The following is a 24,537-nucleotide window of genomic DNA, read 5'->3' on the forward strand; positions in this document are numbered from 1 at the left end:
AATCAGAACTCTCCAACAAGGGGATGAGTGACCCTGGCAAGAAGGGAAGTACCTCATGCTTGAGGTCTTCAAGTGGAAACCATCAATCAAATAGGCTTTGCAAATCTCAGGAAGGGGTAGGGCTAACCAGACCTCTCCAGTGCCTCTCCACCATGAGCCTAGGCTGTGAGGCAGAGGCTGCTACGGATGCAATTTTAAGACTTCAAAATGGCTCAGCTAACACCAGAAAAGAGGGGAGGAGACCCTCCATTCCAACTGTCCTAAATCCAATGCCCACAGTAGACAGGTTCCTCAGCGTTTTGGAATATATTAGAGTTGTCATGTTGAGCAAGAAGGGGAGAGAAGAGTTTTACTTTTTCCTTTCCTCTGTCAATAATTCTGTTCTTTGTTCCTTTAGAGAACCTGCCCATGCCAGAGACAAACAGGTTGGATCAACGATGACAGGTGAGTACAGGAGAATGAAATTTGCCCAAGATGCAACAATGAAAATATGGAATTAGTAATATGTGAAGATAATCAATGAAGAGATGATGTTCATTCAAGGTAGCATGTGGATTCATACCTGTTGTCTGCTGAAGTTCTAAGAGAGCTTTGATTGTTGAAGTAGCTGACTGCGATTCACTGGATACATCCTGATAAATTATGGTAGGGCTAGTCTCCATTGCAATCTCATGTTCTGACCAATCCTGACGCCGGGAAGCAATTACATGAACTACAGGCTGGGAATCTGTTTCATATTAAGTTATAAAAACAAAACAAAAAAATCTTCATAAACAAAGATTTTTGTATAAAATTATTGGGTTTTTTAACTTTTTTTGTTTTACCTTGATGTTAGATGCAAATAACACAGAACAGATAAACAATATTATAAATTATAAAGCTAACTTAGGGTTCACTAATCTTACCTCATACTATATATGTGCATGTGTGTGTCTGTTTATATATACACATATATAGACATATGTGCATAACAAATTATTTTTATATTACTGAAATCTTTCCCTGTTTCTGAAAATGACTTGTGCTTGAGAAGCAATGAAAGATGTTATTAGGATATGTCTGGCCAAAAAAGAAGGGCTGATCACGTAATGATAAAACAATAGTTGGCCTTAATGAGAAAATGGCACTCTGAAGATACAAAAAGAACCACAAGAAGGAATCCAGCAGATTGTGGGGATGCTCTATGGAAGATTTAACAATGAGAGCTGTCTGGCAGTAAGCATACAGACAAGAGTTAAACAGAATGAGGTAAATGGAAAGGTTATTAGAAGTGAGATTATAAATCCATAAAAATATTGAAAATTTTTACTGAATAGATATCAAAATTAATCAACAGTTCTTAATTAAATGTTTCTTCTGGGAGAAGTAGAAAGAACACAGGACTGGGGCTCTACCACCAATTAGTTACAAGACCATTAGCAAGTCACTTACTTCTCTGTGCCTCAAGACATCTCTAAAACAAAGGGATAGGACTAACTGATCATTCAACCTTCTTTAAGATTGAAAATTATGTGATCTATGAGATGAAAGTATTGGGCTAAATAAGCTGTAAGGCCCCTTTGGGCTATAACATTCTACAGTTCTATAATTCTGTACTATGTATAAGGCACCATGCTATATCAAATACAGAAAAGTGCAATGCATATCTCCTAACCCTTGGGAATGCAACTCCTCCTCAACTGTGCCCCGAGAGCTACCACATGAGGGCACCACAAAGTTTTCAACATCTGTCAGACGCTGAGTGAACAACTATTTGGAAGAAGTTCATAGTTTTAACATTATATTACACTATGTTCCTTTCAATGATGTTTTTGAGTGAGATATGTTTTCGTTTACTTGTACTTTTGCTATGTCAATAACTTCTCAAACTTTTTTATTTGCTACATCATATCTTTGTTAAGCTGGGTTTTTAGCAGCTGCTGTAATAAAAAGCAAGTACTGCATGAAATCAATGAGGAACAGCAAATGAGGGTGGCGATGTTCAATCTGATTCGTTTAAGAAGTTGAGCAGTGTCCAACAGATGCTCATATCCCAGTAGTAATCATGTTTAAGAATGAAAGAAAAATATTATTTTTTCTTTCAATTTGTGTGCGTTATTTTTTCAAAGAGTTACTGAATTGTTAGGACATAAATATTTATTAAGTTGTTTGGCCCCAAGTACTTAATAAATAAAACAGGCATTTCTTTTGGCCTAGGCGCACTGTAAAAAATTACCAAAACACTAAAGGGAGCCAGAAACCAAGAAAGTTTGGGAATTTCTCCTCTAGGAACTTACAGCATAGTACAGAAGATAAAACATGCACACATAAGGATACCTAAAAATACATGACATCAAGTGGTAATCAGTCAGTTAACATTTATTGAACGCCTATATGCTAGGCACCGTTTCAAGTGCTAGGGATACAAGGAAAAGAAAAAGGTTAACTCTTGCTCCCAAGGAGCTTTCAGTCTGATGGGAAAGACAATATGTAAATAACAATATAAGCTATATACAGGTTAAACTGGAGATAATCAATAGAGAGAAGGTTAAAGGGGATTGGGAAAAGTTTCCCATAGAAGATGGGCTTTTAGCTAGGACTCTGAAGCAAACCAGAGAAGACAGGAGGCAGAAATGAGGAGGGAGGAAATTCCAGGCATTCATTTACTAACTGAGGCAGCAAGGTGTCATATAGTTGCTAAAGTGCTGAACTTGGAGTCTGGAAGACCTGAGCTCAAATCCTGACTCAAACACTTACTAACTCTGTTGTTCTGGGCAAGTCACTTAACATTTCTCAGTCTCAGTTTCCTCATCTGGAAAATGAAGATAATAATTACACCTACTCCCAGGATTGCTGGGGAGTAATAATTGATAGCATATGTAAAGCGCTTTGAAAATCTTAAAGTGCTCTACATAAATGCCTGTTTGTTATACTTGTTCTTATATGCAAAATACTATGTTATCTCCGAGGGAGCTATAAAGTTTCGATAAGACTTAGTCCTTGCCTTTCATAGAGTTCATAGTCAAACAAGATACAAGATACAAACAGAGATAACTAGAATGCTAAATATCACATGCTAGATACATGGAGTTGCAAACAAATTGCCATGTGAAGTCCTAGGAAGAAGGGTCCAAAGGGGTCACACACAGTGTGATCTAATGTTAAAACTATGAACTTCTTCCAACTAGTTGTTCACTCAGTGTCTGACAGATGTTGAAAACTTTGTAGTGCCCTTATGTGGTAGCCCTTGGGGCACAGATGAGGAGAAATTGCATTCCCAAGGGGCAGGAGATATGCATTGCACTTTTCTGTATTTGATGTAGCATGGTGCCTTACACATAGTACAGAATTATAGAACTATAGAATGTTATAGCCAAAAGGGGCCTTACAGCTTATTTAGCCCAATACCTTCATCTTATAGATCACATAATTTTAAGGGAGGGCATCATGTTAAAAAAAAAAAGTACTATTTTAGTTGATCTTGAATGGATGAGTAGGAATCCAATAAGCAAAGGGAAGGAAAGAAAATATTCCCAGTACAGGGACAGGAGAGTTTGAGCACAGAAGTAGGGCAGGGCACTAAATGTTTGGAGGGCAGAGGTAAGGGGTGGAAGTAGCAAATAGTAGAATGAATCAGTGATATTCCATTCAGCATACTTAAATGGTGAATCTCAAATTGGCACAGAAGTATTATTCTGAAGTGGAAAATGCCATTCTCATTGGTGGCCATGATGAAGTCAGAAGTTCTAAACCTCAAAAGAAAAAGGAAGTGGGTTCAATCCAGAGAACAGTTGCTAAAGATAAGAGTGTAGAAGCTAAGCACTATTGAGATTGGGGAGAGGGAGAGGGAGAGGGAGAGGGAGAGGGAGGGAGAGAGAGAGAGAGGGAGAGAGAGAGAGAGAGAGATTTCCTCTGGAGTATTATCTCTGAGTTCATATATTTTCTTTTTCCTTAAAATAAACCCTAGAAATGTACTCTCATTGTTTAGATTGCGTAGAAATGACAGAAGAAAAGAGGGAACAGATTTCTGATTTGGGCATCTGGTTATGATGAAAAGATGAAAGAACAGGGAATTAGGAATCTAGTGCAGCAGTTCTCTGAACCCAGGCAACCAAACCTCTGGGGTCAGAAGGTTTGGGGGCCTTGGTTTGGGGCTGAGAAATCTGGGAAGATTCAGAAATTAGTAAAGGAGAAAGCACTGGGACCTGGGGTAAGGACCCATGAATGGTTCCAAGAAGGAAGTAGAATCCCTGGGAAATTCAATTACACCATCAAGACCTAAGGGGGAAGGGTTGAATGAGAGGTGGGCTTTACGTGGGCCTTGAAGGAATCATGGGATTCAGATAAGCAAAAAGGAGACAGATAAATTAGCTCTATCCCACATGAGCTGACTTTAGAATCAGGTCACGGGGACGGAATATTTAAAAAAAAAAAAAAAGAATGGCAAACTTTCAATCCTCTAAGTACCGTTTATTTCTGAAAACCACAAAGTTCCCAAAAGAGGGAAAGAGGAGATAGAAAGACACCGAAAAATTAAACAAAATCAATACATAATGGGGTCTGGAAAATGTAATTATAGTTTGAAAGAGTTCTTTCTTATTTAAAGAATGTATTTTTTTTTCTATAACACTCAAATATCACATACTCTCCTCTGAAGATATACAACTTCCCTTTATTTGCAATTTTGAAATTATGTGCCAATAGAGGAGAATGAAGTTTACAATCAATGCTAATGGTCAGTTCTGAGTTCCATGTGTAAAATATAATTCATATCAATTCTTCTAAGTAAACTGAATATACAAAATTCCAAAGAGAGAACCAATAATACAGGGATCATAGGTTTTATATCTATAACTTTACTCAGAGAACTACTAATTAAATTCTTAGATTTTACAAATGGAAAATTGAGGCCTGAGCTTGACTGACTTGCTCAACAATATCTATTAAATAGCAGTCAATATTCAAACACAGATCCTTTTACTTTAAATCCTGGGCACTTTTTAAACTACATCATGGCTAATTCTTTTCATATAAGTCTAAAATCTCCAACCGCTGGAATGTTCTGACTAATGTACTTAATATATTTAATGGCAGTACATGGTGATACCAAATGGCAAAGGGTGAGATTTATAGTCCAACTGGAGAAGATGCTATAAATACCCAAACAGAAGGAAATGGAAGGAGAACTGAATCATTAGTGAAATAGTGGGAGAGAAGAAAAGGATAGGAAATCTCCACATCAAAAAATATTTTTAAAAAGGTCATAATGCCCAAATGAAATCTGGCATTCTTTTCCTCAGCAAATGCTGAATTACAAAGAATACATAGAGAATACTATAACCAACTCAAGAGTCACATGTTAAAAGTCATTACTTTTCTCTGAACATATGCCATCTTGTCAGTGAGAATGATGAAGGGATTTGGAACCATGTCAAAAGAGATCTTACTGAAGGGACTATGGATGGGTGTCTAAAGAAGAGCACAGTAAGGGGACACAGAATAACTACTTTCAAACATCTTAAGATCTGTCATGACGAAGAGGAATCAGACTTGTTCTGCTTAGCAATGGAAGAAAATGGAGAAGAGGGAGAAGTTACACAGAAATAGATTTCAGCTCAATACCACCAATACATACTCCCTAAGAACTAAAAGCTCTCCAAAAATAGAAAGGGCTGCCTCAGGGATGAGTTTCCCATTGCAAGAAGTTTTCAAATAGCCACTGGAATACTGCTTGTCAGAGGTATCATAGACAGGACTCGTGTTTCATGTCGGAGTATCACTAGATGAGCCTGAGATTCCATCTAACTCTAAGATTCTCCCTCTCATTGCTCAGTACAGCAGATGGTTTTACAAGATAGGAAAGCAAGAACTAAAATATTTCTGGCACTATTCAATTATAAGCTCCATTAAAGCAGAAAGGCAGCTTATTTAACTTTATTTAACTTCCCAGAGTTTAATAGGGGACTTCACAGTAGGCAATTAATAAATGTCTATTGAATTGAAAGGAAACAATAAAAAGTCACAAACTCATCTGCCTGGCCATAATCCACATTTTCATTATTTTCTCAGAGGGTCACTTATGTTAAGGGTCAATCAGCATCTCCTGCCTGGCCTATTGGTGAGACTTTTATGTATTTCCCAAGTGTAAGCTTAGCACTGATTAAAGCTGGTGGTTATTTGAAAAAGCCCCCTGACTAGAAAAAAACACACCTGGACTGTATTCCTAGATGCCTCTGCTAACATAGCTGCCTCCTATTTGGGAGCCTCAAGCGAACCCTCTTTGGAGATGGTCCTAGCTCACCGAGCTTAACACCTGTTTCTTTATGTTGTTTACACAATTATTAGTCTTCCTTTGACCTGCCTTCTCAGGGTCACTGACTCTTGCTTTGGCTCTTGATGATAATCAGTCTACCCTGTCAGGACCCACTGCTTGCTACCTTAATGCCAACAGCTCGAGCACACCAAACTTTTATCTCTAAGCACCCCCTGAATTCTATGCTGACCAGGCTTTTGCTGAATGCTTCACAGACAAACTCCAATTCCTAAACTATCCTTGCCCTGCTGCCACACAGTTGGTCCTAGATTTGGATGGATCCTCAAATGCCATAAAATGCCTAAGTCCATACCCTTGAAGACTCTCAGGCACCCCACACTTGGAGCACTATACCACAGCAGGACCAGGTCAAACTGAACACCACCCAAGTCCCTCCTTCTAATCTTACTTACTTTTCATTCTTTATTCTCTTGACTGAAGACAGACTCAGGATTCTCTGCATAAGAGAATACCCTATAATATAGGGAGCTAAACACACATTTTCCATGCTAATATGTCAAAAGAGAAGAGATTTTAAAGGCAGACGGGACTTTAGACATTGTCTATTTTAACTCCTTCATTTTATAGATGCAGAAACCGAGGGCCCAAGAAACAAAAAGACTTGGTCGAGGCTATAGAGGTAGTAAAACTTGGGTCTCTATCATCTTCTCATGTATTCCTATCTAGCTCAAGACTAATCTCCCATTAGTAATTCTCTTATTTAGAGAATATTAAGTACAGAAAATTGGAGTACTAACAGTAGGTCAAGCCTAATTTGAGTGCTCACAAGACATCTCAGACCCATGTTTTGCAAGTATAAACCCCTGTCACGAAAGGAAAGTATGAGCTCTCTCTCTAATCAGAGTTTAGTTTTGTTCAATAATAATAGCAGCAACTCACATTTTTATAGTGTTTTCCCCATAAATCCATGTAAGGTAGGTAAATGAAATATTATTACCCCCATTTTACAAATGAGCATACTGAAGCTCAGAGAGCTGAAATGATTTTGGCAAAGTCATAAAGTTAGTATCAGAATCAAGATTCAAACTCCAGGTTTTCCTGACTCTATGTCCAGTATTCTTTCCTTACACCTCAGAACCAGGTTATACCCTGGTCCATGTCACACAAAGGCACCACAGTCAACCAACAGGCCAAGGATATATAGCCAACCAAGCCTAAATATAACACAATAGTCAAAGAAGGAAAGCCAAATGTAGCTTCACACAGAAGAAATAGGTCTTCAGCCTCATACAGCTATTTGGGTATTCTTTTAACAGTCAGGTACCATTACTGAATCTCAAGAAATAATCCAGGAGTAAGCCTTAAATTCTTCTTCTCTTTTGACCCACAAGAGTAGTCACTAACATTCTGGAATTAAGGGATAGCCAGGCATGGGAAAAATTCTTATGGTCTAGGAGGAATGATGGGCTCTTTAGAGAAGGGATAATCCTGGGGTCCAGAAAATTTGCAAAACAAATAATTATTTCCAATGAAACTCAACTACTTGGTGAATATAACTCCTGCCAGATGTGATTCCGTTGGTACAATACTTAATCTTCTATAGGACTGCCAGCCATCATAGGATCATATCATCTAAAGTTGGACTTTAGAGACACACCTGGTCCAATCCCTTTCATTTGACAAAAGAGGAAACTGAGACCCACGGAAGGAAAGTGATTTGCTCAGAGTCACACAGGTATTAAGCAGCAAAGCCAAGACTTAAACCCTGGTTCCTTGACTCTAGATCTAGTGTTCTTTCCACTGTATTTGTTGTACCCCTTTCTCAAATCAAAAATATAATCCCCTTTTTAACCTACCCTTTCTGCCCCAAAGGAAAAAAAAATTGTAGAATGAACACAGGATTACCAGTCAAAAGACTCTGGTCCTATCACTTACTAGTTAAGTGATCATAAGCAAGGGCATATACATCAGTACACCTCTATTTCTTCATCCATAAAGTGAGGTTAGCAATCCCTGTTCTTCCTAATTCAAAGAATTATAGTTTTTAAGATAAGGAAACTAGGAACCAGAGGTAAAAGAACTTGCCCAAGATCCCATAAGGTGAGTTTAGCAGACCTTCAAAAAATTGCTGTTGAGAATAAAATTGAATAATACATATGAATGTTATTTACATGAGCACTATTCAAGTGTAAGTATTATATCATCTAAACAAATTGGTTTGACAGCACACTTTGTTGGAATACATGTGCTGCCTATCATTCAGAATGCTTGTGCACTCTTCCGCACAGTGAAGAATTACCTTAGGAAGATTTCAAAAGCGGGAGATTTGGGTTATATTCTAGAGGGCTTATGATCTGATGAAAACAATGGGAAAAACAAACCATCTCAAAGAAGTAATCTATTACAGAATCACGATATCAGGGCTAGAAGGCACTTCAGAGATCACAGTCCAATACCTCCAGTTTACAGATGGAGAAAATGAGGCCAAAGAAAAGGTAACACGGATGCCTAAGGTTGCACAACAAAGTGATGGCAAATCTAACAAAAACATAAGAGAAATCAGTAACTCAGCATTTTGAAATGACATGACTGCAAAAAATATGATAGATATTTTCCCAATGTGTAGAAGAGTTATCTGTAAACGAGAAATTTGGATTTGAAAATCGTTTTGAGTACGGCACGAACCAACAACTCAAAAGGCTGAGATTATATAGTATGTGGGTATAGGCACAATTCTCCTTTCTATTCCCACGTGAGAAATCTAAAATTTAATTTTATGTGCAGAAGAAGAGCTTCTACTATAAAGGCAAACTGGTTTCTTACCAAAGATGCTATAGTGAGTTCTGTCTAACTAAAGGTCTTTAAGATATCCACCTACTGGTGAAGCCAAAGGGATAGTCACACTTCAGGGAAGGTTTGGATTAACTCACTTCTAAGTTCCCTTCCAACTCTAAGATTCTCTGATTCTCTAATTAAAAAATAAAATATAGGGAATATAAAAAAAATAAAAAATAAATAAAATAAGAAAAAAAGTTTGTCTGCTAGTCAAGCTAATAAGAACTTATTAAATGCCTACTATGTTCCAGGCACTGTACAAGTGCTGGGGATATAAAGAAAAGGCAAAAGATAGTCCCTGACCTCAAAGATTTCACAATCTAATGGGGGAGACAACATGCACACAACCATATAAGACAAGATATATAGAGGATAAGTTGGAAATAATCAGCAGAGGGAAGGTACTAGCATTAAGAGGGATTGAAAAGGCTTCTTGCAAAAGCTGGGATTTTATCTGGGACTTGAAAGCCAGGAAAGCCAGAAGACAGGGATGAGGAGGGAGAGAATTCCAGGCATGGGGCACAACCAATAAAAATGCAAAGGGTGAGGAGATGAAGTGTCATGTTCAAGAACAGCAAGGAGGTCAGTGTCACCACATTGTGTAAAAAGGCTGGAAAGGTGGGAAGGAGTGAAGTTATGAAGAGTTTTAAAAGCCAAATTAGAATGTAATTTCTAAATACCAGCATATAACAAAGTCCAGAAGATACTTGCTGGATTATCAACATTCTATTATATATCACATAAAACAAATATACAACCAATTGCAGCTGGGAATAGGTGATAAAGTAATAGTGGAGCCAGGGAGAGAAAATCCTGGAAGACTTAATATGCCAGAAATTACTCAGCAGTGATTTGAAGGAAGGGGTTATGTATGCTTTGGAAAAGAGAAAAGGTGGGAAGACGCAATGGGTTTGAAAGTGATGTTTCAAAGAGAAAAAGGAATGAGTAGAGTGAAGCAGATCCAAAAAGTCCCATTTTCTAGAGTGATTTAAGGTTTACGAAGTACATTTCTTACAACAACCGATGAAGTAGGCCGTGGAAGAATTATTCTTCTTATTTTACAGATAAGGAATGATGCAACTTGCCCATTTAAGTAGAAAGTGTTAGGGCTAAGATTCAATTCCAGTTCTTCTGACTCCACTGCCAGTACACTTCCCATTAAACCATTAGGATTATATAATGCAAAGCTAGAACGGACCTTAGAGATCATCTAATCCAGTGGTGTCAAACTCAAATAGAAATGGTGGCCATTAATCTGTTCATGAGGATCCCTGCAGGTCGCATACTGACTTAGTTTTTACATTGAATATTAGCTATGTTTTATTATATTTTATTGTCCCAATTACATTTTAATTTGGTTTGTGGCATACTCAAGTGTTGTGGGCCATACGTTTGACACTTTTGATCTAGTCCACCAAGAGAGTGGAACTGATTTTCCGAAGCAAGTGGCAGAGCTGAGATTCAAACTCAATTTCCAGACTCTAAGCTTAGTGGCCTTTTTTCACTACATCATTGCATACCTGGAGCAGAGGATCTAAACATGGGCAGAGTAGAGCTGGGAGGACTTTGGTAATCAGTAGACTTGAATAAGGAGTGAGAGGTTGGTAAAGGGCTTTAAGGTCATGATTAGGAGTTTAATTTGATTAAACAGGCAAGTTGGAGTCAATATAGACTTCTAACATTTTAAGATGTACATTTCTATGTAGCTTAGTCAAACATTTGCCTCCCTAACTCCTCACCCCTGGTCAGGTTTATCTCTCCTCAAATCCAGGAATAAGGACTTCAAATAGTATTAGATTCTACCTACTCATGTCCCTCTCTTAACTACCCCAAATAGGTGGGAAAACAGATCTAACGCTAATCGCTTGGGAATCATGGCTCTAAACAGACATGAAATACCTGTCAAAAATATGGCCTAAAATTTCATAATTCCTTGACAAGCATTGTCATGCAGGACAGGAAAAAAATGTTTTATTAAATTCATGATACATCACACGGATTATTTCTAGCTCTGTGACCTTGAGTAAGTCTGTTCCTTTCTCTGGGACATAGTTTCTTCACCTGTAATGAGGAATAGACTAGATGATCTCTTAAGGCTCCTTTCCAACTCTTAACATTCCATTATCTTGCCTCTTGTCAAACATTTAGACATGCTGAATAGACTGAGCTCCCCCTGCCCCACCCTCCACCCCCTAAAACCTCTAAGAAATAGTTTTAATTACTTAGGTAAAAACTATGGTAACATAATAGTAAAATAAAGGCTAAAACCAGTTATACTGTGGGACAAGAGGCCAGGACTAGGAGACAGGAAACCTGGGTTCTAATCCTGTCTCTGTCACTAAATTATAATATTACCTTGAGTAAATCTCTGAGTCTCAGTTTCCCATCTGTAAAATGAAGAGGTTGGACTCAGTAAATTACCTCCTAGATCTATCAATCTATGAATTCAGCTCAATTCAGTTAGTCGACAAGAACATATTAAGGGCTTATTATGTGGCAGGCGCTGGGCTAAGCATTATGGCGAGAAAGACAAAAAAAAAAACCCTGTTCCTGCCGTCAAGGAATTTCCCTTTCTCTGGAGGTCAGTCATCAAGTTGCTCCCAGGCTTTTGGTTTAATGGAAAAACTGGACAAGTAGTGCAAGACCTAGGTTCTAGTCCTAGCTCAAACAGGGAGCCTTAAAAGCCAACAGAATAACAGCAGCTCATTTTGGTGGCCATTAAAGATTCACAGGAGGCTTTCCTCCAAACGGCTCTGGGGATGGATTGTGTCAAGTTTTCTATCTCTACTGAACCGGGGGGAAAATGAGGTTCAGTGAAAGGGCATGACTAGCCCATGGTCAGACAGCTCCCAAGGCTAAGAGCCAGGCTCCTAGCAATGCTCTCAGTCACCTCCTTTCTCTGAAATGGAGCCTCATCTCTAAAAGGAGGAAAATGGACTATGTGCTCTCTATGTTTTTTTTCCCCAGCTTTAATACTGTGTGCATTTATTTTGAGTAGTAGAAGCCGATTTTATCATCTAACAGTTTAAAAAACTACGCAAGCGGCTTTCATTAGTATGTACAGTAGTACTTCATCTTGGTCTTCACAAGCTTTTGAGGTGGGGAGAGAAAGCAGTAATCCTACTTTATAACTGAGGAAGCTGAAGTTCACTAAGAATAAGAAAATTAAAAAAGAAGAAATTGGAAGTGAAATAGCTCTTACCTTGGGAGCTTTGGGAAGATTCAGTAGAAGAGGAGCTACTCTCTGTATAGCTCTGTGGTTCCTCTTTCACCTCCTGAACAGACGTGGCCCCAGCCTCAGCAACCCTGGAAGCTTGCTGTAAGGTTTCTGTTACAAGCTGTCGTGTTTGCTCACTAACAACTGTGGCTTGAAATGTCACTGGTTTTGGTTTGATGAGAACCTGAAAGAAAAGTAAAAATCTGTCCAGCTGCAATTTTAGAGCCATTTAAAGAGCTAAGCTCATATTTAATAAGTCTGAACTTGCTTTGAATTTTTTTTACATAAAACTAAAACAATATAAACCACATTCTTAATGTGTTTTGTGCATAATTCATACAAAACTATGGGAATGTAACTTATTCTGTATTTCAAATACAAAAACCCATGTCCAGCTTACCAAGTAGCACATCTTATTTAAAAAAAAAAAAAAAAAAAAAAGCCAAGATTCCCAAAAGCATGCTCAAGGAATAATAAGACTTAGTCTTGAACTGAAAAGGATTAGTTTTAAGCCAAGCAGGGTAAGGAACCAATAAATCATCAGAAACCCAACAAACATTAGAAGGATTATTACAATTTGTACCTATGATCCATCCAGTATGAAAACATTCATAGTAAACAGAAAGGGAGCACAGACATTTGGGCTGTAGCCAATTTAGTGCAGGACAGCAATGAGCTGGTGGTTAGCAAGACTAGAAGCCTAGAGCCTACTCCTTTTGGCTGAGTCATGATCATTTTCTTGACAAGACTCACAGTAGTGATGAGAGATGGTTGTGCTTCTCCTGAGTTGATCCTTGGATGTGATTCTCCCACCAATTGCTATGTGACCAAGGGCCAGTCAGATCCCCTCTGTTTCCTTATATGTCAAATGACAAGGTTGGATGGTCCTGAATGCTCAATGTTCCAAGAGCTCTGCTTGGACCAACATACCACTTCCTTCCAGTTGTAACATTATTTGTTCTAAGGTCCCTTCCAGCTCTAGGCTTGTGATATTCTAAGATCACTTTCCAACTCTAACATTCTATGTTCTTTTTCCTAAGGTCTCTTCCTGTTCAAATATTACATGAATTTATGAATATTAAGATGAAATACTAGAAGGAATAAGTAACCAGAAGACTGAAGATTAGGAAGAAAATTTTATGTAATTTTGGGAAAATAATGGGATGTTTGTAGATTTCATGAGAAGGATGGGCATGTCACTTTTTGATTAAATGAGGAGATAAACATCTTAGGAAAGGGAGGAAGAAAATTTGGAACTCAAAATTTTATTAAAAAATGAATGTTAAAAAGAGGGGGGCAGGGGACAGCTAGGTGGCCCAGTAGATAGAGCACTGGCCCTGGAGTCAGGAGGACCTGAGTTCAAATCCAGCCTCAGACACATAACACTCACTAGTTGTGTGACTCTGGGCAAGTCACTTAATCCTAACTGCCTCACCAAAAAAAAAAAAAATGTTAAAAACTGTCATTAAATGTAATTGGAAAAAATAAAATACTCCTTAAAAGAAAAAAATAAATAAGAAGACAAGAAAATCTACATTAAAAATTAAGTTTGGGGGAAAAAGTATATAATCTGGCAACTTACAAAAAAGTTACAAAACTGAAACTACTCCTTAATCCAGCAATCCTACTTTTACCATAATCCTACTTCCTACCATAGCCTAAAGATGTTACTGTGGGAGGAAAAAGGACCTATCACTGCCAAAATATCTGTAGTTGTTTTATTTTTAAAAGTTGAAAAATTGAATCAACCTACATGACAAACAATTGATGAGTGGCTGAATAAACTGTAGTACTTAAATGTTAATGAAATACTAAGTGCCTTTAAAAAAATAAGCAAATATGAATACAAAGAAATATGTAGATACATAGACTGATGCAAAGCAAGAACAGCAGAATTCAAAGTACATACCCACATATACACCCACCCACACTCCAACATATCTTTTTAAACAGAATGGCAACAAATCTTTACAAATACACAAATGGAAGCATCAGAAGATAAACACTCAAACTGTGATTGTGATTATTTTATCAGATTCTAGGGGAAGGGGACTGAACCTATGATTTCACTGCCATAGTGAACTTCGGTGAAGAAATGCCTTCTACTAATGCAGGCGATCCCCTTCTCTGCCACTTAGGGACTTAGAGAGTGGCCTAGGGCCCTGAGGTTAAGCAGTTTGTCTGGGGTCACACAGCCAGTACACATGCGAGACAGAATATAATCCCAAGTCTTCCTAACTTCAAGGCTGGCTGTCTAAGTCATGTGTGAATATACACACACACACAGAGGCCCAGAGGCAAATGTATGTATGCATGCATGGTTATGCACACATCCATATACATACATATACAAAGTTACACACACAGGTAGATACTAAATTACTATGTGCACAATGTGTACATACATGCCACACAGGCACAATCTATACGTACATATAAATATATGTTAAGCAATTATTTTTCTCATCTTTTTCAAGTAAAAATATAAAGAACTGAGGTTTTATTTGGGTTCACATGCAAAATCTATTTGCAAGTGTTGAGAACAGCTAGCGTTACCTACCTCACTAACTGAGCGGTGGCAAGGTTCAAATGAAATAAGGTAAAGAAAAGATTTGTAAACTGTAAAGTTCTATGTAAATGTCACTTGCTATGCTTCTCTTGACCCAGTTCTGATAGTGTTCTTTTCAAATTTGCCTTTGAAACTTTTCAGATATCTTGAAATCAATTTTAGACATTTGGCAAAATTTGTATTCATTAATATGCCTTCCTTGAAAAAAAAAAAGTACCATCTTCTAATGTACTGAAGGGACTTGCTTTGATTACTGGCCAAATAGTTGATGGTGTCTGTCAGGGGAGGATCAGCCTAGCTCTGTGAAGAAAGGATAACCACTGGTAGGTGAACTGACAGTGCATATATCTAGTCACAGTAACCCAGGATGACTACCTAGAAAGACGGTGGAGATGTGATTAGCATCTGCTGAATACTCCTACTGACAAAATCGTGGTTCTTTTGATGAAGTAGGAATACACCAGAGGTCAAAATTAAGATGCAAAGAATTTACTCTGGGGGTGCTGAAGATCTGTACCCTCATCACCACCAGCCCAACCACCAGCAAAGTTGGTTCCAAAGGGATGAGACTCCTTCCCCTTTTCCAATCAATGGTACATCCCCCCCAAAAAAACAAATCTCTAAAGATATGTGGGCCAATCTAAGGGGCTGAGACATACCAGCCTTAAGAAAATAAATAATTCTATATAGATTTTAGTGGGCCCAACCATAATTTAAAGTAATTTGCTTTTATTTTGGATAGAAGATTTAGAACTGGAAAGGATCTCAGAGGTCATTTAGTTCAACCTGTTCACTTTACAGATGAGGAAACCAGGGCACAGAAAAGTGAATGGCTCAATGATACAAAGTAGCAGACCAAGAATTAGAACTGCAGTGTTCTGATGACAAATCCAGTGCTCTTTTCACTATGATACAGATGTTGGAATACTGGGTATGATGGAAACTTTTGAGTTCTTGGATATCTCTGACCCCAAAAGAGAAAACACAGAAATGAAATCATAGTACTTGACCCATATACCTGTGTTTTGCCTTGCTGCCCATAAACAATTTTTGTTGGGATGATTTTAGCTGCTGGCTGAACTGTAGAGCCTATTCCTTTTGGCTGAGTCACAATCATTTTCGTGATAGGTCTCGTAGCAGTGATGATAGCTGGTTTTGCTCCTGCTGGCACTGCCTGAATGGTCTTTTCCCCCTAAAGCAAAGCCGAAGTTTGCATATTAGATTTGAACCTTTATAGGGGAAGCAAGGGAAAAGACAAAATGTTATAAGGCACAGTGCAATGTTTTACAATGACATTAAAGGTTTTCCATAACCTGGTCCCAACCTACCTGTTCAGCCTTTATTTCACACAGTTCCTTGCCATGCGCTATACAACATCCAGTTTGACTGATGATTAATCCTCGGAAGCAGGATCTGGGCCATATACATCTTTGTATACCCAGGGCCTAGCATAGGATCTTGCACATAGTAGGTGCTCAAAAATATTAAATGAGTTGAATTGAATTTGAACTGCACCAGAGCTTTGAGGTGTTCACAGTCTCAGAGCACTGTTGGAACAGACCTCAGAAAGTATCTAGGCTGCTCGCCACCCCCTCGACTTGCACAGGTATCCCTTTCACAGCATCTCCAACAAGCCGTCATCCAGCCTCTGCCTGAAGACCTCTGGTGAGGTGAGCCGACTCCACATTTGGACAACTCTGTTAGGAGTCAGTCTTCCTCTCTGTAACTCCCACCCATTACCCCAGTCCTGTCCTGTGGAGCCAATCAGGACAACTCTAATCCTTCTTCCACAGGACAGTCCTTCAAATGCTTGAACACAGTTACCATGTCCCCCTTAAGTTGTCTCTTCTCCAGATCAAACATTCCCAGTTCCTTCAAATGATTTTTCTATGTCAGGGTCTTGAGTCCCTTGATCACCCTAGACACCTTTCTCTGGATGTACTCTAGTTTATCAATGCCTTTTCTAAAGCACTAGGACTGACGATGTTCTACATATACCTCTACAAATTTTGCCTCATTTCTAACCCAAACCTTTGCTCATATCACTCCCTATATCCAATGTCTTAGCTCCATTTCAACATGTTGAAATCTTACCCCTCCCTGCTTGAATACTACCTTTTCAATGAAGATTTTCCTAATGCTTTTGATAAGAGCACTCCTTCTCTCTTAAAGACTTCCTGCATCTTGCTTGCATGTCTATTACATACTAAAAGATTGTTCTGAATGATAGTAATTTGCACATAAAATCTCATGTATTAGAATGTTAGCTCCTTAAGGACAGAGGCTCTCTCGGATTCACCTTTGCATTTTTGCATCCCAGCACCAAGGTATAGGTCTTGCACATAATAGGCACTCAGCCATTTGTCGGAAGTTGAATGAAAAAATATTCAGGATAAGAGAATCTTGTTAGCAAGGACCTTATTAATAAGTATTCCTCATATCTGTAGAGCTCTAAGGTTTATAGAGCACTTTCTTCCTAACTCTTATGGCAATGCAGTAGAAAGAACACTAATTAGAGTCAGGAGATTTGGGTGTAATGCCTAGTTCTTCACTTCCTAACCATGGAGTGTAGGCCAAGTACCTTCACTTCACTGAGATCATGTCCTTAACCCTAAAGTGAAAGTTGGATCAGGTGACTTATGTCCATTGTCATGTCTAGTTCTAAATCTTAGGATATTAAGATATCTAATCCAACCCCCCCCCCCCATGCAAGGAAAGAATCTTTCAACCCCTGACATTCTTTCTTTATTTGGAAGATAGAATATAAACTTCTTGAAGATAGGGACAGTTTCTTTAGTGTATTTGTATCCCCAGTGGTTAACACAACATACAATAATATACATATACTAATATATGTAAGTCTCATTACAGACCTCAAATCATTATACAGGGTATCTCAGAAGTCTCAGTGTAACATTAAGCTATTAAAGTCATTAAAGCTTAAAACTGCACTAAAATTTCTGGGGTATCCAGTATAGTGCTTTGAGGTCTGCAAAGATAAAGATATAGATATAGATATATAAAATCTCATTTGATTGTCACAACAACCTTGTGAGTTAAATGGCATTATCATCCCCATTTTAAAGATGTATAACTTAAGTCTAAAAGAAGTTAGGTGACTTGTCCAGGATCATACAACTAGTAAGTATCTGAAGCAGGATTGAACTCAATCTGATTCCAAGTCTGGAACACTATCCACCCATATGGGGTCACGACCCACAGTTTAATAAGTGCTGAAGGGGTCATGAGTGGAAAAATTTAAAAAGACCTGCATTATACCACCTAGCTGCTCATTTTTAAGGTACTTAATAAATACTTGTTGACTAATGGATGAATTCATAATAAGAGTATTATCCCTTACATTCATATAACACTTAATAATTTTCAAAATAGTTGTACATGCATTGACTCATTTGATCCTCACCACAACCCGGTTAGACAAGCTGGACAAATATTACTATCCCCACTTAAGAGATGAAGAGACTGGAGCTGAAAGAGGTTGAACTATCTGCCTATATTCCCACAGCCAATAAATGGCAAAGCTGGAATGACAACTCAGGTTTTCTGTGCTCATTCTATTTCCCTGCACTGAAAGGAATCACATTATATAACATGCCTAAGTGATGTGCCCAAAATTATCCATAGCCCAATTAACAGGCTAAATTAAAATAAAAAGAAATACAACAAATTCCTCACTTTCTCATTAGTAATTAAAATACACTGCACAATATACTATACAGTATGCCAATAATAAAGTATATTAGACACCAACCAAATCCCTGCTTAAATGTTCCCCATAAGGGGAAAATACACTGAATAGATAATGGATAGTTATCATTGGAGTGCTACAATGAAGGAAGGAAAGGAAGGAAACAAGCATTTATTAAGCACCTATTATGCGTCAGGCACTGTTCTAAGTGCTTTACAAATAATGATAGCTAGTAATAATAATATTATCTAACATTTATATAGTGCTTATTATGTGCGTGGTGGTGTGCTGAGCACTTTAAAATTATTATCTCATATGATCCTCACAACAACCCTGTGAGGTAGGTGCTATTTATTATCCCCATTGTACTGGTGAGGAAACTGAAGCAGATAGAGGTGAAGTGAGTTGCCCTGGGTCACACAGCTAGGAAGTGTCTGAAGCTGCATTTGAATTCAGGTCTTCCTGACTCCAGGTCTGGTGTTTCATCTACTATGCCACCTAGTGGCTTTTAATGAATAGCAAATCACATCACTACAACACCTGAAAGTCTACAGAGTTTTTCTCATAATATTCCTGAAGAAGGTAGTGCATTTTTTATTTTTGTAAATAGAGGCCAGAGCTAGGGTCTGAACCTCAGTCTTGTGGCTCTATGTCTAGTACCCTTTCTGCTACATCCCCTGCCTCTCTAGAAGTGATAGAAGATAGCCTTCCAGCTCTTCTGAGGCCACATAAAATCATAATGAGCTGTAAGCAGGCTGTCTGGGTAGAACAGAGTAGTAGAAAAATGTTATGCACAGCTTCAGTGACATTCCACTTAGACTTTAGTGCAAGAAAATCACACCAAACTAGTTTCATACTTGAAATTTTAAAAACCTGAAAAATGTGAAATGACAGGTCATGTTTGTCTTTACTTTGTCTTAACTTTCGCCTTCATTTTTTTACTTTACTTCTTTGTTCTTAACTTGCAAACATGGGAACTAAAACTGCTGTTTTGATAACAAATCTGTAAGATCCCTGAATGAACTGGCACAAAGCAATCAGAGGGTGTTTACTGAATAGAGGATTTAAAAGTCAAAAATGACATTAAGAGATCAACTGGCCCAATCATCTAAATTTAAAAAGGGGGAAACTGAGGACAAGAAAGAGCCTGGAGATTTGCCCAAAGTCACACAAATAATTAGTGGTAGATGTGGAACTAGAACTCTGGTTTCTAAGCTCCCAAGAGAGGGTTCTTTCCACTATACCATGCTGCAGGATTAAAGATTAACAAAAACAATGTGCTTGAGCATGAGGCTCAAAAGCACTGCCTGGTTGCTAGAGTTATTTAAAAAAAATATGCAAAGTTTTTGCCATGCATTTCTACCCTCTACCTCCAACCTTTCCCTCTCCCTCTCCCTCACACATACACACATATACACAGACCAATCTTTACAGAAACAGCTTTGGGCAAATATGATATAGTCCATATGTAGATATCTACTCATTTGCAGATGAGTACACTTACCTATTGATGGCCAGGGGTGGTCTTGCCCAAATACGGAGTCATTTACAACCACTCAAAGCCAACTTGCAGGATGTGTAGTGGAAAGCCTGTTACACATGGATGCTAGTCTCATTCCTCCCAAGTCACTCGTTATATGAGTATTTCTAGTACAGCAGCCTGTCAGTATGGCAATCAAGTGGCTACTACAGATAAGCCTGGAAATCACAGAACTCACAAAGAGCTCTCAGCCCTATGGTGCTCCCCATATCCTAGAGGAGTCATGGGATCCAGGGACCAAGCCTCACATTACCAATGTCTGGATCCATGTAACTACAAAAGCTACATTATATTAGGCTATAAGCAACTTGTTATCAGGGCCCATGTCAAATGTTATCTTCCTAATCCCCTAGCACCAACAGGACCTGTGTGCACACAGCAGGGACTCAGTCGCTGTTTATAGAATGAAGGAAAGAGTATTTTGTTAAGCATCTCTCCCAGATGGTTTTAAATTTTCAAAAAGGGTTGATGCATTTCCTCAAGTGCTCAACTGAGGCAGAGAAACACAGACTTGGCAGGGATCTCAGAGGCATGAGTGGTGTAACCCCTACCTGAGTAGGAGTTCACTCTACATCCTCTATGGTGGTTAGCCAGCTTCCAGCATAAGGCCTCCAGGGATGGGGAAACTCATTACCTTTTGAGGCAGGCCATTCCATTTTAGGACAGTTATAATTGTGAATAAGTTTTTCTTTTATCATATCAAGTAGAGATCTCTTGGCAACTTCCATCTACTGCTTCTAATTTTGCATTCTAGAGCCAAGGAGAACAAAGCTAATCCCTCTGTTGCATGCAAGCCGTCCAACTACTTGATAGTGATCGTGTCTTCCCTAAGTCTTCTCTTCTCCAGGACAAATATCCTTAGTTCCTTCAGTGCTCCTCTCACAGTGTTGGTTTTCCAGTCCCCTAACCATCCTGGGCACCTTCCTCTGGATGAAATCTACATTGCCACTGCCCTTCCTAAAGTGTGGGCCAGAACTGAACACAAGACTCCTCATCCTGGACACAACGCTTCTATTAATGTCTTCTAACATCACATTAGCTTTATTGGCTAACTAATCAAACTGCTTTCAGTACTCTAAAATTCCCAAGAATTTCTCATAAAAACTATTATCTATCCATGCCTCCCCTTTCTGTTCTATACTGATATAGTTTTGTTTTGTTTTTTTTAAGCCCAAGCTTTAGGCATAAGACAAATCTGGTTACCATGAAAATCTGAACATCCAGAACAAGTAAGACAGAATAGCGGATAAAGTACTGGCTAGGTTCTGACTCTCCTTAATTGTTGGGATTCCTCAGACGAATCACAACCTTAGTGTCCTTGGATATAAAATAAAGTTAATTCCTGACTGCCAGCTGTCTCACTTGAGATTAATGTTATGCCTGAGAAGCTCTTTATTTTCCATTTAAAGAAGCTGTCACCTTCTACTTTCTACCCATGGTTGATAAGCATTGTCTCAAGGCTAAACCTTTAAGCCCATCTCTTTATATCAAGCTAGAATTTATTGTTACTTACTTGACTTTTTGGATTAGCTCAAAAAGGTAAATAATAAGAAGACAGAACCAAATCTCCCCTAGTTAATTAAATCTTGGAATCACAGACTGTAAGAGTTGACCTCAGAGATCATACAGTCCAAACCTGAGGAGAAATCTTCTCCCATATTCCCAATGGTCGTCCAGCAGCCTCTACTTGAAGACCTCCAGTGTTAGGGAGCTCAATACCTCCTAAGAAAACCAATTCCATTGTCAAAAATTGATCTAATATGGTGTCCAGAAGTGGACATAATTCCCCAGATGTGGTCTGACCAAGACAAAGCACTGCAAGACTATCATCTCCTTTAATCTGGATACTAGCTGTCACGAAGCCTAAGACTGCATTAGCTCTTCCAGTATTATACACGCGAACTAGCATGAGTCCCTATGGGGGATTAATAAGGAACTGTGACTACTAAAACACAGCACAGGCATAGGGAGGCCTGAGTCCTGTGCTCAGAGTCGATGTGGTCTCAGGCCCAGCCAAGGCTGCCTCCTCATGGCTCTCCCCTTTGTTGGACTGTGTCTCTCTTTCCTGTACGTATTTTTCTCCTTTCTGAGGCTGTATCTGTCTATCTCTTGATATCTCTCTGCATCTCTGTCCCTCTTTGATCTCGTTTCTGCATTTCTTCTAGCCTCTGTCATTCAAGAATTCCATTTTCCCCAGCCTAGGCCCTCCTTCCTCCTCCACCTGGGCCCATACGCTGAAACCTGCATCCATTGATCACACATAGGCACAGAGATTGCTCTGAGAACAGTTTCTATGCTGTTAAGCCAGTGAGACTCTCCATCTGGAAGCAAGCTAAGCCTGTGAAACAAGGACCCATGCTTCACAATCTAGCAGGCTGGGGCAGAGCCACCATAGCAATATTCAATGGTTTTTAGAAATTACTGTGAAAAATGGCATCCATAGGTGGTGTCTTTATAGTTATTACAGCACAGCAGTGGTAAATCAAAAGTTCAAGCCATCGTGGGGTTTTGACTTCTTTAAGCAAATATTTGGATAGCTGGCCCTTTAACATCCTCAGTGGATTGCTGAGCCTGCAGGTCAAGCTCTTACTTACTCCAGCGTTTAGCAATGTTGTGACAACGTTTTTGCCCGGGAGGCCTTGAATGGTCGTTCCTTTTCCTGTGGTCTTTTGTACAACAATCACATTGGGCTTGGAAGTCATTGGGATGGTGGTGATTTTGGTGGTCGTTCCTTAGAGAAGGGGGAAGAAAAGGAGGCCCAAGTTAAGAGTGATGATGTTGGATCAATTCTACTTAGGTTGCACACAATTCATACCCTTAATCATATGTCTCCTCTGTATGAAGACAAAGGTTTCAAATATCTTACAGATCCAACTACAGTCATCAATTTTTACCCCAAAATTTGGCTCATGATAAACCTGATATGATTTAATTCAATTCAACAAACATTTATTAAGCATCTTCTACACGCAAGGCACTATGCTAATTTTCAGTTGAAAGGGACCAGGACTACCTAACCCTCTCACTGAATAGAAAAGGAAATGGTGACCCAGAGAGCTTGCAGAAGTCAAACAGAGTAAGTGGAAGACCTGAGATTTGCATTGAGGTCCTCCAAGTGCTCCTTCCATTGTACCATGCTTCCTATGGCCTATATACTTCAATATACCCATAATCCATTATTCCTGTATGGGCACTCTCACTACCAACTTAGATCCAACCCCTCCATTAGCCTTAACCTTCTCCATACTTGCTGAGGCAATAGTTATTGAGTCTATTTCTAGCCAAGTATAAATATAGCCTATAATTGTCGTAATTTTTCAATGTATACTTAATTACACCTTTTTCCTTCAAAGAAATAATAATAGCTCACATTTATATAGTAATTTAAGATTTACAAAACATTTCCCAAACAACCCTGTGGGGAAAGAAGATAGTCAGTACAAGCATTATTATCCATATTTTACAAATGAGGAAACTGAGGCATAGACTTGGTGAAATGACCTGCCCAAGGTAGAATGAATAGCAGCAGAACTGGGATGTGAACTCAGATCTTTTCACTTCAAGACCCTTTCTATTATAACATGCTGGTTTTTTTTTTCTCTAATTTTAGACATACAGCTTATATTCAAGTATAGTCTATCTTCAGAACAATTCAATACTAAGAAAAAAGTCTTTCCATCATGGCAAGATATGAAAAATTAAATTGTCAAAGCAATCATACTGACTGGAGTCTATAGGCCAAGGCATCTGCTATAGAATCTAAAAATATGACTTGCAACAATGTATCCCTTTCACCAACAAGTTTTTCTTATCATTAAGTGATAAATCATTACATAAATTCTAATTAGCAAAGTCCCATCAAATCGAGTTTTATAGCTAGAAAACTTCAGCCAGGTGAGGAAACTGCTGTTACCGATGATGATGATGATGATGATGATAATAGCATACACTTACATAGTGTTTTAGAATTATACAGCACCTTACACATATTCTCTCATTTGACTGTTAAAGGAGCCCTGTGAGGTAAGCAGTACAAGGAGTTATTAACCTTTCTGAGCCCCAGTTATCTCATCTGTAAAATGGGATAAATGACTTACCCAGGTACTATAGTTAATAAGAGACAAATCTTAGACTCAAACTTAGATTTTCTGACTCCTAGTCCATGAATCTCTTATATAAATTGGTGACAAAGATATTTAGGGGATTATTGATATTGTATAATCTATATAAAATGATCATATTCTAGACCAGAGGTTTATAACCTTTATTGTATCATGGACTCTCTGGCACTCTGGTAAATAAGGGACCCCTTCTCAGAACGTTTTTAAATACACAGAATTACAAAGAAAACCTATTATGTTGAAATACAATTATCAAAATTTTTTAAAAATTTCAGTGACTTCAAGTTAAGAAC

The 24,537-nt window shown here is 38.5% G+C and overlaps 1 protein-coding gene across 1 annotated transcript in view; it reads right to left on the bottom strand.

Annotated features, from left to right (window-relative positions):
* Positions 1 to 24,537, bottom strand: part of EMSY (EMSY, BRCA2 interacting transcriptional repressor) — an 82,422-nt gene that overhangs the window by 16,901 nt on the left and 40,984 nt on the right. Inside the window, exons 11-14 of the mRNA XM_027848089.1 lie at positions 22,718 to 22,854; positions 15,893 to 16,066; positions 12,291 to 12,489; positions 563 to 727 (exon numbers count right to left, since the gene is read on the bottom strand). Of these exons, the coding sequence (XP_027703890.1) occupies positions 563 to 727; positions 12,291 to 12,489; positions 15,893 to 16,066; positions 22,718 to 22,854 (675 nt within the window). The remainder of the gene's footprint in view (positions 1 to 562; positions 728 to 12,290; positions 12,490 to 15,892; positions 16,067 to 22,717; positions 22,855 to 24,537) is intronic.

The sequence above is a fragment of the Vombatus ursinus genome, unplaced genomic scaffold (assembly GCF_900497805.2).
Source record: "Vombatus ursinus unplaced genomic scaffold, bare-nosed wombat genome assembly UNPS02005659.1, whole genome shotgun sequence".
NCBI lineage: Eukaryota > Metazoa > Chordata > Mammalia > Diprotodontia > Vombatidae > Vombatus > Vombatus ursinus.